Here is a 16,295-nt window from a genome sequence, read left to right on the forward strand (position 1 = left end):
CATTGACAACATTGATACTAAATTTAGAACAGAATAAGTGATAAAAGCCACAATGTGTTTGCAAAACACAAATTACATAATTATAATGTGTCCACAATTCTAAGAAAATGTTAGCATCTTAACAGAAGTGAGCCAGTGCTTGATGGCTTCGCAATGCATGGGGGAGGTGGTGTTGATGTTATCTTTGGTTTGTGAAGAAGCGTCATGTTCCAGAGCAGAGTAGAGACTAGGGTGGACCTCACAACCCTCACAAGCATCATCAGAGAACTCAGCGCTATCCTCACTGATTGCCACTCGGAAGTTGCGACGCCCTCCAACATAAGTGCACCAGTCAAGCTGCACAGAATCATTAGTATAAACGAAATCTAAGAACCTATCACACCAAACAAAATTATTTACTTACACAGTTAAATATAGCCCTTTAGAAACATCTAAATTTTTGGTATGTTATACCGTATAGCGTGTAATTTTCGTGGGGCAAAATATTCGTGGTTTTCGTGGTTGGAGGTCTGACCACGAATATTTTACCCACGAATGAAGCGACCTTGCCTACCTTTACCCGCAGTGCAAGCTCCAACCACGAAAATATTCCCCACGAAATGTCTCAATATTGCTGAACCACGAATATTTTGTCCCCCGAAAATTACCCGCTATACGGTAGTTATAACACGGGCACAAGGGATGTATGGAATATATTGCACTGAAGCACGAGGGCGTAATAACTAGTTTATATCCCGAGGGCATAGCAACGTAGCACTGTCTTAGTAACACAATATAAACTGCACAAAAAGATGACAAAGACAACTCTACACAGCTCCATCTCTTCTCTTCTAGACGCTAGTATATGCAGCGTATAAGATTGGCATGACCGACGAATGGCTTGACACAAAATTGTTGGAGTTCCAACGCTGAAACGACTGCAAAACAGCCCCACCCCACTTCTGGTGCTGCAAAACAGCCCCACCCCACTACTGCTGCAAAGAAACAGCCCTACCTTACTTACTACTGCTGCGAAGAAACAGCCCTCCACTATCCTCGGCATCACAACCAAGCCAAAGAAGCTCGCCTCTACACTGCTGCAAAACAGCTCAAGCCCCCAGCAAAAAGAGCCGCTTCTAGTGCTATATGGTGAAGCAGAATTGACATGCATCACGAAGTCGAGGACTAGGTCTAGGAACACAGAATCTTCCACAAAATGAGCCTTGGACAATTTTAAAACCTGCATGATTGCAAAGAAGAAACTCCAACAGTGCTGAACATTCCTGCATGGCTGGACTTACTTTGATATACTTGTTATTTCTCATGATACAATATTTAATTTAATTGTCTGTCTAATGCCGGAGGGGCGTTTTGTGGTTAGTGCATTATGACTTTGCAGTCAGTGCATTATGACTTTCAGCAGTGCATTATGCTGCATATTGCACTTGGCAACAACGGGATATAAACATATATACCCAATTACTTGAAGCCTCAAAGTTGATCAAGCCACATATACTAGTTTCAGAGCTACAAAGTGCATTCTTCATAATTATTGGACAATACATGAAAACACAAGTTATAATAGGCAACCAATTATAACTGCTAACACTGAACCTGGTCTAGGTCTTGAGTGGTGGGTGTAACCAATGCCTGTACTGCCCTGAGGACAATGATCTCCGTGCCAGCCCCGCTGTTCCAACGACTCCATTGAAAGGCCACCCCACAACATGCCAGTGCCATACTCTGGTATACAGACATCTCCACTATGTGGTGCTGTATGTCAAACAATTACATTCAATGCCATCAACAAAGGTTAAATGCTTCCTTGGGATAAGTACATTGAAAACTGACATACACAGTCGCTTCCTTAAAACTCATAAACCACTCACAATAACAGTAGGCTAATCATTGCACACAGAAGCCCCACTGACGTGAATGCCTGATGGTTTAATTGCCATTAGCTTACCTTTGGTGCGACACTGACATACTTGTCTGCGTCTAGAGCAGGGAAGAAGTCAGCCCCAGCAGATGACAGGGCCTGTTGCACACACAATCAGTGTTATTTCTCAGGTTCACAGAAAGTAACAAACGGGGTACAAACTGACTGAACTGTGTATATCTTTCTGCATGTGTGTGTACCTGTATGAGCTGCCGAGCTGACATTGTGTGGTTGAGAATATGCCTTAAAGCGGCTACGTCTGTTGGTCCAACAAGAGTGCTTTGATGTCCCTAAGGCAAAAAAACAACAGTAGCATCATGTCAACAGCTGTATGCACACGATGGCCTTACTTTGATCTCCACAGTGACTTTAATGGCAGGTCCCTCTAGTGTCAGTATCGTGTGATTAATACCAGAAGGGATAAGCGACCAGGAGAGATACGGCATGTTGCTATAGCGGTCCTGGGGGAGAGGGTTGAGAGAGCAAAAATGTATTCTTCATGTGAATTACAGTACAAGCTCTTACACATTAATTTACGTACATGTACCCAAGACACTGTAATTGTTTTCAATGCAATACAGACAATAGTCTAGTGGTGTAACTTACCACCATTAAAGCCAGGGGATGAAAGGAGAAGATTTGGAAGGATATGGTTTTCCCTTCTGCAAAAACAGTAGGAAAAGCGTGTGAGGAATGTTCCTCAAGTGGAGGGGTGGAAACGCTAAAGAAACTGCAACCTCCTAAATGCAGACACTATAAAGCTTCAATTGATACTTCTATTTATAAATACTTTAAATAGATATTTACTGTACGGTTTGACACACACACTTTACCTAGATTACAATTGATCTCCTTGAACCCGCTAGTTCGCCACTTTTCACCGTCCCACTGTGCCAGCTGAGGCTCCTCTCTGAACACAAACCTGTCGGGCAATCTGTGTGTGTGTGTGTGTGTGTGTGTGTGTGTGTGTGTGTGTGTGTGTGTGTGTGTGTGTGTGTGTGTGTGTGTGTGTGTGCTCTAAACATCTCCAATCCTGGCTGTATTCTAAACTGACATAGAATACTGTTAGATACTCTGACAAAAACACCTCTTGTCCCATCTAGTCACAACACAGCACTCACTGCATTGACACGATGATGGGTGGCCATGTAGAGGACCCAGGAGTGGGTGCCGGGGGAGCAGCCACTTGTTCCTCCTCATTAGTGACCGAGGAAAGGGGACGAAACACTTCAGCTGGGTACTTGTAGGGGACCAAGTGGGAGGGGACAACTGGAGAGGAGTATATAAATGCTGTACATACACATGGTGCTGTGTGTGTGTACCCTTCCTGAAGGTCCAGTTGTTGACTGTTTTTGGTTGCGGTGGCATCTCTAGGAGCTCAAAAATGATTGGTCCGCATGCTGGAAGAAATGCCCTCAAATTGACCTCATCAGCTTCTAGCTCCTCATCACCCTCACAAGGGTCACTACCCTCACTACCCTCCTCTGTGTCACCATTAATTGCTACTTGGTCTTGTGACTCTGTAAACAAACAGAGGCATGTAATATTAATCAAAACATTGCACCAGTTGAGTTCCATTTGGAAGTGGAATATTGGTAAACAAAATATCACAATGTACGCTCAATATAATGTAACATGAGGATAACTAGAAACAATAGATAGGGTTGAGGCACTGTATACTTCAATGAAAGTGTGGACACTCTCTCTTAGGGGGTTCAAAAGAAACCATTCTCAGCTGTTAATTGCTACAGGGTTTTGCAAAATCCTTGCAACAGGGCTAAACAGACACTGCAAAGACTTCCATATATGGAAGTCAACTGCTGACTATAATATTTTGGGTACAGGGTTTTGCAGAGTTCTTGTAACAGGGCTAAGCAGACACAGCAATGACTTCCATATATGGAAGTCAACTGCTGACTTTTACTTATTATTACTTTTATTATTGTACATGTGCAGGTATCTGTATTTTGAATTGAAAGATGTCCTGGAGCCTTAAGAGAGCATCAGCTTATTCACAAGATTTAATTAAGGTGGTGGGTGGTGCACCATGGAAATGCTTATCAGGGTGTCATTGAAAAGAGCAACAGTTCTGCACACAGTTGAAGCAAATTGTCTTGTCACCAACTTTACGACATTTCCACCTGGTACACCGTCCATGCACCACCTTAAATCTTGTCAGGATGTCCTCCTGATCTTGTGATGCTCTCTTTTAGGCTCACAGGACAACTTTCAATTCAAGCCATTCGAATAATTATACACATACCAGAGTGTCATACAATTGCAATTAGAGAGGGGACTTTCAAACATTACCATTTGAAACATCACCAGAACATAAAAAAAAAGGTCAACAGTTATTTCGATACCCTACCGCTATGGGCACTCAAATACAACTGAGTACCTAAATGCACATTTTAGGGGGGGGGGGGGGGGGGATTGGAGCCAGAGGAGGGATATAATCATATCCCTCCTCTGTATGAGCAGTATGACACCCTGCATAGTACACACAATATTTTAAGTCAGCAGTTGACTTGACTTCCATATATGGAAGTCATTGCTGTGTCTGTTTAGCCCTGTTGCAAGAATTCTGCAAAACCCTGTAAGATGATTTATACAGAAAGCTACGAAAACACCTTTAATTGGAGACATAGTTTCCTACTTTATCATAGCCACTAGAACAATATTGTCTTTGGCTTATAATTCTTAGAAGAGCGGTGTTAAGATAACCCATAAGACTGTTTCCTTAAGCAGACAGTATTTCAGACTGTTATCACTGAAAGATAGGAATCACCACATCATGTTTTGATATGGCAACAGACACAAACAATGCCCCTACAGGAACATGTGTATATAACAGACCTGCTGACTCGTCTTTATTTTCAGTATGAGGAGACACACTGGGAGCTGCAACCTACAGGAATGCAATATTAAAGCTTAAGAGGCCATTATTAATGGAATGGACACTCAACTTGCATAAGAAAGATTTGTCCAATAGACACTCAAAACAAGGAATTATGTAGCACTAATTAAACAGTTGATACAGACGAATTTTTAAAATTTCCCTTTTGTGTACATGATTGATACTTGATACATTGACTAACCTCTTTTTCTGTTTGATGTAGTTCAGGTTCTGCCACAGTCTCTTCATCCTCTGCCCCCTCGTCTCCTTGATTAGTAGGGGTGTCCCCCTCACTATTTCCTGATGACTTGCTCACCGTGGTGGTACCTGGAGGAGACCTGTATGACAATGAAATGAATTCAAGATTGTTTGGTAATCTATTAACTAAGAGTGGTGTGGAATGGTTAATGTATTAATTGGTTTCCATCATCTTCTGACATTAGGGTAATATTTTTATTACACACACATGGATTAACCAACCTTTTGCATGAGTAAGACGGACTTAATGGAGACAGGAGGTCAAAGGGCAATTGCATTACACGTATCGCCACATCAGCAAGTAAGAGAGGCTTTGGGAAGTCCAGTGTAAACTTAAGCTCATCTTGAAACGAAAGGTTCTTCAGTCTAAGAATAATCAACATAATCAACATAATTACAAAACTACACTACTAAGAACCCACCGTGGGTTTTTAACCACATTCCCCCACAGACAGTAGACCAGGCCCTGGGAGATACTGGCCTCCACTCTCATGTTGTATGTCTCTGTGTCAACATACTTCTCTGACTCTTGTAAGTACTGTAAGGTGGCAGAGTCCAACTGAGCCAGGGCTAGCTTGTGGAGTCTGGGCAGACTGGCCGTGTACCTAGCAATGTCAGCTTCAGAAGGTTGAGGCAAGCCATCACCATGCAGCAAGTCTTTAATCTCAGAGCAAAGCTGGAGAAAAACTCAATGCTAATGACAGACCTCTTCGTTGGTCAGTGGCTGAATAATAATCAATTGCTCGTTGGAGCTACATGTATGATTCTTACTTTGATGTAATCTTGAGTCTTGCTGAAAGTGTCCTTGATGTCGTCCTTGCCCTCGCTGCACCTCTCTTCACACAGGCTCAGGTATGTGTTGAAGGCTCTAACAGAGGACGGGTCAGGAAGTACACGACACGACGTGTAGTTGGACCACTGGAAAAGGAATTAAAGTTAAAGTAAACGTTAGAAGTAAAAACCAAACCGCTAAACATTGCACAACATTGTATAGAGGTACCTGCTTCTCCTCCCACTGTTTAGTCTTCCAATCATCCAGCACCACTCGGTGTTGTTCAAGCATTTCATTGATGCGAGCAGTCTCCGTCAGGAACCGTGCCTCCTCCTCTGCCTTCCTCCGCTCTAATTCCTCACGTTCAATTGCCTCTCTCTCCTCTCTCTCTAGTCGCTCTTTCTCAGCAGCCTCTGCCGCCTCGGCTAGAGGGAGGAAGATATCGTTAAGTGGTCCGGAACAAACACACCAATACCTTCTTCTTTGGCTTTTCTCTCGGCTTCTGCTCTTTTCTTTTCAGCTTTGGCACTGGCCTTCTTGGGTGGCTGCAGGATAGGCCCAGTAACAGAGGGATGTACATACAGTAGCTATAAGAATACACCCACCATTCTGATCCCTTCTCCTTCTTCAGTGATTTCTATGGTAACCTGCAGGGAAAGTAAAGGGGGAGGGTCTTGTACTGCCCTCTTTGGCAGCCACGTGGATGTGAAGGGGGGCGTGGTGGCTTTGTCCCAACCAAGACACACCAATCTACAACTCAAGCCATGCTGTCTAGGATCATCAGCTTGTTCCCAAGGCGTACTACTACAAGCAGCTATGGATTCCTGCATATAGCGCATACCATGAAGCTCCACTCCACTACTGGCGCTAAGGCTATGAATCATGATCCAGACAGCAGGCAATCAACAGGTACATGTACCCACTCCACACATCACATGTGTGTATTGTTCATTGCTATTGCCCCCTGCAGGCTTGTTCAACCTCAGAGAATTCTCCACGCCAGACGGTTTCACCACCTCCACCCAGATAGCTCTGTTTGAATCGAAAAGTCTCGTAAATGACATCATCGCTTGTGATCCAAATATCACTGTGGTACAGAAAATGGACAAACTATCGAACACTTTGTGCAATGTTGCTGATTTGGGCGAGTGTATTCGGCAACTACACCCGAATCCTGATATGGTACAGAAAGCACAGGAAGCCTGTATGGCTATTGGCAACTATGTAGAGGAATTGAACACTAATCCCCACTTGTACAACGCCATCAAGGCACTGATGAACAGTAAGCAATACGATTCCTTCGATGATGTCACGAAATGCACGGCCAAAAGTTTCCTTCACGATTTCGAGATAAATGGCATTCACCTTGAGAGCTCAAAACGCGACAAAGTGGTCAAACTTAGTAACTCGATTCTAGACATGAGCTACCAGTTCCATTACAACGCATCACTACCTGTTTTGATACCCAAAGAGATTTGTCTGCCCCAACTAGTCAAGTATTTCTATGAACATAAAGGCTACGTTCATATCGATCACGTCCCTCACTACAACACCAACTCTGAGCTACGAGCACTAAGTTACCTAATCTTTTACGGTCCTAATACAACACAAGAGACGCTATTAGTGAACTTACTCGATGCACGACGAGAGTTGGCCACACTGGTAGGGTACCCCACCTTTGCTCACCGTGTACTCAAATCCTCAATGGCTCGTGATCCAGCTACAGTCATGGAGTTTCTCGATACATTAAATCAGAAAATTATGCCGCTTGCCATGGCTGAAGTGAGTGAGATGGTCAAGCTTAAGCAAGAAATGAAACCAGCACAAAAAGACCCTAATGCCATAAGACCATGGGATATATCTGTTGTCACAGCTGAACGCCAAAAAGAATCTAAATTACTTGATCTACAATCTGTTCGAAGCTACTTCTCTCTGGATGATTGCATCTCTGGATTGAACACCATCTTCACAGCCTTGTTTGGAATCAGACTGGAATCCGTCCCAGTCAAAAGCGGAGAAGTGTGGGATCAAAAGGTTTTGAAGCTAGCATTTGTTCACGACACAGAAGGAGTAATTGGGTACACGTATGCAGATTTGTTCTCACGACATGGAAAAATAGCTTCTGACTGCCACTTTACCATTCGAGGAGGTTGTGAACTACAGAGGGGTGATGGTTCAACAACTTACCAACTGCCTGTGATCACACTATGTTGCAGCATCGACAACAGCCCACTCTCACAACATTCAGTAGAGAACTTCTTCCACGAAATGGGCCATGCTCTTCACTCTATGCTCGGACGCTCCAAGTACCAGAATGTTACTGGGACTAGGTGTTCCACAGACTTTGCCGAAGTTCCTTCTATCTTAATGGAGTTCTTCTTGAATGATAGTCGCATTCTATCAACGTTTGCCAGGCATTACCAAACAAGAGACTCTATATCCCAGGACCACATCAAGTCGTTCCAATTTTCTAATCATTTCTTCCCTGCGTACGAGACACAGATACAGATACTCCATGCTGCATTGGACCAATCCGTACACAGCCAGCCCCTCAAAACTGGTGAAACTGTACTGGATCGATATGCCCTCTTACACTCCAAGTACTCTCCCATTGACTACATTCCAAACACTACGACCATCTCAAGATTCAACCACTTCTATAGCTATGCTGCCAAGTACTATTCTTATCTCTGGTCTAGGGCAGTGGCCTCTCTGATTTGGAAGTCATGTTTCGCCGATGATCCGTTTTCACCTGAGAGTGGTGCAAAATACAGGGAAATGCTTCGCCATGGAGGGGGGGTTCACCCCTCCACTCTAGTGACTGATTTGTTAGGCTATGAACCATCTATTTCTGACCTTGTTAATGCCCTTCATGAGAATGTAATCGAAAAACGGACAAAAGTAAACACTTTATAGTTTATTATTCATGCATAATAATTATGTTTTCCTCTGAATATTTTGGTCAATCAACAGCCATATAAATGAACTTCACATAATTATTGTTAACATGATTGTAATTACTACTGTTAAAGCAGTTTCAAAAAAATGAAATCCAGTAAATACACAAATGTACTGAACACATATACACACATAATTATGGAACAGTCAATCAGAGTTTGAGTTATTTTCATTTGTTCATTTGTATTGCTTATTGCTTCTCCGGAGCCTTGTGAACATTCTCCTTGTCCGCTAGCTTTGACTGAAATGGGAGCTTGGGTCTTGAGTTTCTGTAGAAAATAACAGTAAAATGGTTCACAGAGTGTACAAGTTGAAAATTTACTTTAGCCATGGTCTGTGGGGTAATCTTCGAGACTGCATGAGTTTCTCGGTACACGGTGACACCATCACATCAGTGGGGCTCATGAAAGTACTCCTGGAAAGAGGAAAAGATAGGCGTGCATTAATTTAAATAAAAACATATTAGATTCTTCTAGGCACACACAGTATTAAATAACTATACTATAGCTAATAGCCATAAACATGAATACCTAAGCATGCTTCATGCTATCCACTATACATACTTTGGGGGTGGCCTCTTGAATTCATTCTTAGGGGTGGGCCCTGGGGCGATACCGCCATTGTTTTCTTGGGAGGTCAAAGAAATAGTTCTTGTTGACTCTGGAGTGACAGACATCTTGAGTACTGGCGTAGATGAATGAAGCTTGAATGAGTGATCAAAAGACAGAGCAGAGAACTTGATATGTACGAGGCTCCACAAAAAAACTAATTTTAAATGTGTATTGCTGATACATCAATATTTCAGCCAATCAAATTAATGTACAAAGTAGGCCTAAGTTTTTCTCGAGGTTTAGTCGCAGAGTTATCCTGGCTTTATTTCGAGATATAAGTATTTACAAAATACCAGCCCCTCCCCCACTTGTAGCTAGGAGATTACCCCAGGAATGTACTATTTCCAAGAATTAGCTTAGCATTCCTATGGTGTATGCATCATTTCTTGGAAGAGTTGCACACAAAGCCTCGCAACCACTCTTTTCCAAGAAAGATAATTTGATAGCTACCCATAAAACACATGCACACATAAAATAAACCACTCTCTCCTTCGCTTATCATTTCAGCGAAAACTACTTCAGCTCCAATTAGAAGTGTCTGACCAGACTACGCTGCACATGCAATAGAAGAGGCTCCTTAGCGGAGATGCCGCAATGGTAAGATATACAATAAGCAATTTCAATTTAGGTACTATATACAATCAATAAAGTGAAGATGTATAAATTAAAGAGTAGATACATAATAATTATTAATGTAGTGAGAAGAGTAGTACAGTGCTCAGTAGAAAATTAGAATGTTTGAAGTTCATTCTAAAGTGGCGTGCATATCCGTTTTAGCGATGAAGAGATTTTTATCCTGTACCAATGTGATGAACATATGAAATGATACAATTAATCTTCATTATGGTAGAGTTTGCGTAGCCTGTCGCTGAAACGGTAGGTCAGTCTTCCTCCAACTTGTTTGAAAATGTTCCTTTTGTAATAGTAGCGAAGAGCCCTAGCGACCTTATCGTAAGTCATGTTGGGTCGATTTCTGTGTTTTCCCCAGAGAGCGGCAAAGGCCTGGGCGTCGTGGAAACGGAAGAGACCTTCCTTCTGATTCTCCCAGGCGACCATGTTGTTGTATTTGGGCTTCTTTAGGACCCTCAGAGTGAACTCCCAGAGTTGAGCAGAGCTTGGAATGTCTGCACAAGAAGAAACAAAAGTCATATGCAAGGTGCTTACGATTTCTAGCTATACTATATTATTTTTGTGGGCAAGAAAGTTTGATAGCGCAGTTAGGTTGATTCAACATACCTTTGATTTCTGAATCATCCACTTCAATTGGAGGCTTTTGAGGTTTAGCCCTTTTTGGAATGCGAGCTGCAGAAACAAGCAAAGCATAAGTAAATAGCAGTAGGTAAATGGTAAATGACAAAATTATCTTTGAGACAAGCGCATAGCTCAAGTAATCGCATAGATAGTGAACTTACGTTTCAGTTCTGGGGTAGCCCTTATATTTGCTGGAGCATGGTATGGTACCATTGGATGGAAATTTTCAGCATAGATGTTCTGGTGGTACATAGAAGGCGGCAAATCAGCACATGCCTGGGGGCTTGGTGGGTAATAAGAAATCGGCAGATCAGGAGAGCTGGAAAGCTGACGATCAAGAATGGTTCCCATGGGAAGGTCATTGCTAGGCTCGATGTGGACAGCTGGGATGTTGTAATAAGAATCGGGAGAGAGCATCCAGTTCTGATGCTCGGAGTGATAAGTGAGAGTGTTGATGCAGGCCGTATTCTTGGCCTCTGGGTCACAGCAGGAGGAGTAAGGCATGGAGGTGCAGGTAGGAGGCTGTGGTAGAAAGTGGGAGAATTGATTGGAAGTGGTGCAAGGGATTGGGGGGCTGCACATGTCCATCTGCAGGCTGCCAACAGAGCCGGGAGAGCTACAGTTCACAGAGAGTGGTGAATTGTCATAGGGAGGAGAGTAGGGAGGGGAGCCACCATGATAATGATTGAAATCTGTATTGGGAGAAAAAGTAATACCATAAAATCATAATTATTACACCTGTTACATATGATTATGTGTCTTATAATGAGTGCCTACCAGTTGCATAACCATACAAATTGTACTTACAGGCTGCATCCTCCTGGGAGCCAGCACCATTCATGTAAGGGGAGGTGGGTGGTGGTGGAAGAGGGTGTTGCTCCAGCCCAGAGAAGGCAACAGGTATGTCTATATAAGTCACTCCACCTAAAAGAAAGAAGAGTCCATGTGATAAGTGGGGGTGGGTGTTTTACATCCTGATATTCATATATTCCTGGAAAATGCTAGGACCCCATTTCAAGAGGATGAATACTTGTAAGTGTTGTTTACTGCCTAATGAATGTCCTTGTTTAACAATTCTTGGAAATGTGGTCAGCCCTGGCTTCATTGTGTATACCAGTACAATACTTGTGACAACAAAGCTAGGATTAGGTTTCAGCTGGTATATCTACTTCCTGTAAATTGAGCAGTTCTTGGAAAAGCCTCAAAGGAATGCACCTTACTACATTTTCTTGGAAAAGTAGTACTAGCTTCCTTAATTGCATAATACTCTGACCCACTGACAATGCTGTAACATTATGCCAAGCATGCATGACTACTGCAGCTACACTTGGTATGCCTATACTCTTCTAATGCAGAGGTAATTCTGTATAGGTAACCAAGGCCTACAACAAACAAGACATGCAGGTGTATGATAACTACTACCATTAAATAATGCAAATATGACAAGTCAACTCACCATTTGGTGAATAAGGACTGCTTCTGGGGGTCAGAAAAACAGACTCTTCATCCTGTACACAAGTAGCGAACCATTATGTAAATCCTTGTATTATTTTATTTACCCACATACAAAAAAGTGAAGGCTATAGATTCCAATTCCCAGTAATGTAAAAGTGAAAATCATTGGGGCATGATGAGCAATTAATATTCTGAGCCACAAATACACAGTAATAGTGCAGGCTGTATACATAATAATTATCATTGACATGCATGTAAACATTATTATATCCGTACCTAGTGGCAGATCTAAATGCACTTACTTGTTTTGGTCGGATCTCATTCGTCATATTCAATCCCTGCAGGTTTGAGGCTGATAGCCCAATTTCGAGTCGATCTCGAAATTCATGTAATCTGTGGTCTGTCACTGTAGAGGCCATGACTGGAAGAAAGGCGGCGGTAAAAAAGTTCAATTTCTCGTTTCTCTGTAGATGAGAAGAAAACAAGATGAAAATGGCTGCATATCATAATAGATTTATCTATACATGTAGCTATAATTTATACATGCACTTTTATGTAGCAATTTTATTACTACTAACTTTGCAATATTATTGAAGAGATTGCACCAATATGAAATTGGTGCATTCATTTATAACTTTGCAAGTGAGCAAGCTGGTTATACTCATTAAATATCCAAAGTCACTTGCAGAACTTCAGCAGCCTAATGGTAATCATAGTGCTAATGACGTGCTGAACTTACATGTTAGTTGCAATGGAGGCAAGGTTTGCACGCTCAGGCAGTTCCAAGTAAGTTGCAGCAGCCAATTCCTTGAAAATCCGAGAGTGGTAGATAACTGACCTGATTCCTAGAATGTAGTGAGTTATATTCTCAGAATCGATAACCCTACGCCCACGCCGATTTCTTGGAAATCTACTATTGGGCTTCACCGCAGCAGACGTTCCGAGAAAACATTCCGTAGGCTGTTGCTTGGGAACAATCTTACATCATTATCTTGGAGCGCATGCGCCAGAGGTGATGGCTATGCACATGCGCGCTACAAAATGAGCTCCAATTCTAGTACACACCATGGTGATCATGTAAATGACATTCATATATACTTCTATTTAAGCAGTGTGTAAAAATGTCAGCTCAGAGTGTTTATTGGTCTTTCTTAGTCAGATGACCATTGCTGACAGCGTGTGTGTCCTTGGCTACTGCCTGTTTCTTTCCTTTCTTTATATACGTTTGAATGTAGAAGTTGGTGAAGAGGATGATGAACGATATAGCATAACCAATGAGAGTATAGTGCATCCATTTGGGGAAGTTGCAGTCAATGTAGAGAGAGTGGATGGCATGCATGATGGCCAGACTGAACTGCAGCTGTGTGTGTGTGTGTGTGTGTTGTGACTATAGTGAGGGACTCATAACTGACAGTTAATGCATAGGAACGAAAACATGCATACAGCTATCGAATAGACTCGTCAACACACAATCACAAATCATAGAAGCACTTAACACTTCCCCATGTGAACAACACCCAACAGCGTATGCTTATGGGTAACCACAGGATTTAGGAAACATCCATTATTATCTGCCACAGTAAAACTACCATGCAATAAGTAGCCTGTCTTCAATGGTATACATGTGCACAATCATAACTGAGGGCTACCACTCAACCACAATACACGTATAGGGGAAATTCTCAGGACTTTTAGGCGGGTGGATTTAGAAAGCTTCATTAGATGACAGAAAAGTTGAATTATGATTTAACGTATGAGCTCAGTAGAACTAATAGATCTACAAATGTGTCAAAAAGAAAACAGCTACTATTCTAGCAGGCAATGAGGAAAGAATAGGAAACACAGGTGCTCGAGTAAATCGACAGCCCATAGATATTCCATGTGTTTGCGGAAAGAAATCTCAATATAAGCTTCCTTATCAACTATGTGCTATCTAAGGCCACGAGTATACTCTCCTCCGTTCTAGGAAAACTGACGGAAAAATAGTTAGTGTGGCCTTGCACCTGGCGATGGGATTCCGCCTAGTTTCCTTGCACGAGACAGGTGCGGCATACTCTCGTGTGCTATGATCTCAGCCACAAGTTCACTCAAGTTCTTCAGCCGTGGTTAAACAATAAAGCTCCATGAATGGAAAAAAATATATGAGCTAGCTTAGTTGCATATCCTTGTACTTGCAAACAAACACTGGAATTACCCCACCTTGTATGTATTCAACACAGGCATGATAATTATTTCCTCTGGAACTAATTCCACATACCAATGCAATTTACAAAGAACTACTAATAGGTTCATGCAGGCATTGCTGTATCACATGCAGTGTTTAAATGACTATAGAGGGGGAACCTTTTTAGTTTCAGTATGCTACTTCCATGAAAACAGCTACCCAATGATCTAATACTTGTTATAGGAGAGAATCATTACCAACTGCAGATGAGTGATGTGCTTTTTCCACCAGAGGTATTTTTGGATGCTTGGGCCGAGACAGCTCAGAGCATAGTAGGAATACATGACCACGTGCACAAACGAGTTAATGAGTGCACCCCACACAGCTACAGAGTGTGTGCATGTGGAGGATTGGGATGTAATAACAAGTCATGTGAGTATCACATTCTGCTTACATTGTCCGCCAGCCACCCACTTGATACCGATCCACCACAGGAAAAACATGGATGCATGGTGATAGACGTGCAAGAAAGTGACTTGCTTGTCTTTCTTTCGCAGAATAAAGAATACCTGTCAAGAGATACAGTCGCTGGTGAGAGTGTACACTAATAGTGTTAGTTGTTCTAGTCCACCTAGAGTAATGTGTACATACACTAAGAACGTACACATATACACAAGCAGTACTTACAGTATCAAAGAACTCGATGAACTTTGAGAAATAGTACCACCAAAGAGCGCTGGCAATCTTGCAGTGGAGTAAACAAAAGCCACATAAAATTAATACTTAATCATCATGCATGAACTATTATGCAACACTGCTTATTAGCATACTGTACACAAACAAGTGGAATATTACAGCCAATTCTATTACAAGGGGAACAACTGAGACACTCTGATAGACAGGACATCACACCATCACATCTAATGTGAGCTAATAGCAATCACCTGTTTCTCAATACACAATTCCCAGAATTGTACCAAGAAGTGGGCAATTAAACCCCATAGGATAGGGTCAGAGCTCAGGATGTGGTTGTGAGGGTGCATGTATACTCACCCTCATGTGTTCCGGCTCATAGGAGTATACCACGGGTTGACAGATCCAGTTGTAGCGAGCGTCTAGCACTCCCATTATGTACTGCAGGGTAAGAGGGTACAGGTAACTAACAACGTGCTGATACTATATTTTTCATTGCATGCCCCATTCTAAAAAACGTGTAAATACATGTACCCACAAAAAGTGCTACTTTTTCTAGTTCCACCCCCTGTGTTGTGGTAAGTTTTATCAGTCTAGACCAACCACAGACACCTAGTTTATTGCACTGAGTTTAGACCCTCCCCTCTATTGTACTTTTTCTTGCAAGTACTGTAACTAACTTCTTTGGTGAGGTAGACATAGAGCACAACAATGGCTGCGTTGAATACAAAGAGGAGCGGCTTCATCTCAAGCGGCTGTCTGTTCTTCATAAACTTGGGCCCGTAGATCACAAACAGAATGTAGAGCAGAATGAGGCCCCAGGTGGGGAAGGGCGACTGCATCCATAGCCAGTCCTTCACTCGAGGATCTGTATTCAATAGAGAGGAAAATTCATGAATTGAGGGAAATGTATTCGTATGTCATTAGATCAGAGCTGTGGAGATGCTAGCCATTTCCTTTCTTGAATGCAAATGAGCAGAAACCACATGACACATGCATACCACTATTCTCCATGACAATGTTGTAGAAGTTCGCTGGGTTCTTGAGGAGGACAGCTACCTCATTGGTGAAGGATGTCGCTTCTTCCATTATTGTCTATTTCTTTCTTTCTGCCTAGCTGCTTGTTACACTTCAAGGGGGGGATAAAGACACAAAGAATGGAGAGTGTAAATCCGCCCCTATAGTAGCACAAGTCACAAAGTGGTGCCATTTGCACATGCAAAGGTCATCCATTATAGCTGCAGAACGAGCCCCTCCTCCCTTGACCTTGTTTGCGCATGCCTAATTTATAGGCTACTAATGATATTCATGATTCAATC

General features: G+C 42.3%; 5 protein-coding genes and 1 long non-coding RNA gene across 6 annotated transcripts; 2 read left to right on the forward strand and 4 right to left on the reverse strand.

Annotated features, from left to right (window-relative positions):
• Positions 1-6: 6 nt before the first annotated feature.
• LOC135346343 (dynein axonemal intermediate chain 7-like) lies at positions 7-6,510 on the reverse strand. The gene is made up of 17 exons (XM_064543934.1): positions 6,450-6,510; positions 6,320-6,389; positions 6,073-6,269; positions 5,844-5,990; positions 5,495-5,748; positions 5,295-5,438; positions 5,017-5,152; positions 4,775-4,826; positions 3,241-3,438; positions 3,040-3,187; positions 2,752-2,852; positions 2,525-2,580; positions 2,269-2,379; positions 2,119-2,208; positions 1,946-2,017; positions 1,594-1,752; positions 7-336 (listed from the first exon to the last, which is right to left on the reverse strand). Exons 1-17 carry the CDS (start codon positions 6,450-6,452, stop codon positions 100-102), a joined length of 2,175 nt encoding a protein of 724 aa, XP_064400004.1. The 5' UTR covers positions 6,453-6,510; the 3' UTR covers positions 7-99.
• A 43-nt stretch (positions 6,511-6,553) lies between these two features.
• Positions 6,554-8,830, forward strand: LOC135346345 (mitochondrial intermediate peptidase-like). The gene is made up of 2 exons (XM_064543936.1): positions 6,554-6,753; positions 6,815-8,830. The coding sequence occupies exons 1-2, from the start codon at positions 6,609-6,611 to the stop codon at positions 8,758-8,760; spliced, it is 2,091 nt and encodes a 696-aa protein (XP_064400006.1). The 5' UTR covers positions 6,554-6,608; the 3' UTR covers positions 8,761-8,830.
• Positions 8,831-8,840: 10 nt separating this feature from the next.
• Positions 8,841-9,606, reverse strand: LOC135346346 (uncharacterized). Its single transcript, XM_064543938.1, has 3 exons — positions 9,366-9,606; positions 9,125-9,217; positions 8,841-9,071 (listed from the first exon to the last, which is right to left on the reverse strand). The coding sequence occupies exons 1-3, from the start codon at positions 9,476-9,478 to the stop codon at positions 8,993-8,995; spliced, it is 285 nt and encodes a 94-aa protein (XP_064400008.1). The 5' UTR covers positions 9,479-9,606; the 3' UTR covers positions 8,841-8,992.
• Positions 9,607-9,862: 256 nt separating this feature from the next.
• Positions 9,863-12,761, forward strand: LOC135346352 (uncharacterized). The gene is made up of 3 exons (XR_010398030.1): positions 9,863-10,010; positions 10,402-11,564; positions 12,464-12,761. It is a non-coding gene; the product is annotated as an uncharacterized LOC135346352 (long non-coding RNA).
• LOC135346349 (ETS translocation variant 4-like) lies at positions 10,012-12,557 on the reverse strand. Its single transcript, XM_064543941.1, has 6 exons — positions 12,422-12,557; positions 12,121-12,172; positions 11,472-11,588; positions 10,826-11,356; positions 10,650-10,715; positions 10,012-10,537 (listed from the first exon to the last, which is right to left on the reverse strand). Exons 1-6 carry the CDS (start codon positions 12,536-12,538, stop codon positions 10,245-10,247), a joined length of 1,176 nt encoding a protein of 391 aa, XP_064400011.1. The 5' UTR covers positions 12,539-12,557; the 3' UTR covers positions 10,012-10,244.
• A 410-nt stretch (positions 12,762-13,171) lies between the features above and the next one.
• Positions 13,172-16,212, reverse strand: LOC135346350 (very long chain fatty acid elongase 4-like). Its single transcript, XM_064543942.1, has 7 exons — positions 15,978-16,212; positions 15,657-15,844; positions 15,337-15,417; positions 14,971-15,027; positions 14,738-14,852; positions 14,541-14,668; positions 13,172-13,479 (listed from the first exon to the last, which is right to left on the reverse strand). Exons 1-7 carry the CDS (start codon positions 16,063-16,065, stop codon positions 13,258-13,260), a joined length of 879 nt encoding a protein of 292 aa, XP_064400012.1. The 5' UTR covers positions 16,066-16,212; the 3' UTR covers positions 13,172-13,257.
• Positions 16,213-16,295: the final 83 nt, after the last annotated feature.

This window comes from Halichondria panicea, chromosome 13 (genome assembly GCF_963675165.1).
Source record: "Halichondria panicea chromosome 13, odHalPani1.1, whole genome shotgun sequence".
Taxonomy (NCBI): Eukaryota; Metazoa; Porifera; class Demospongiae; order Suberitida; family Halichondriidae; genus Halichondria; species Halichondria panicea.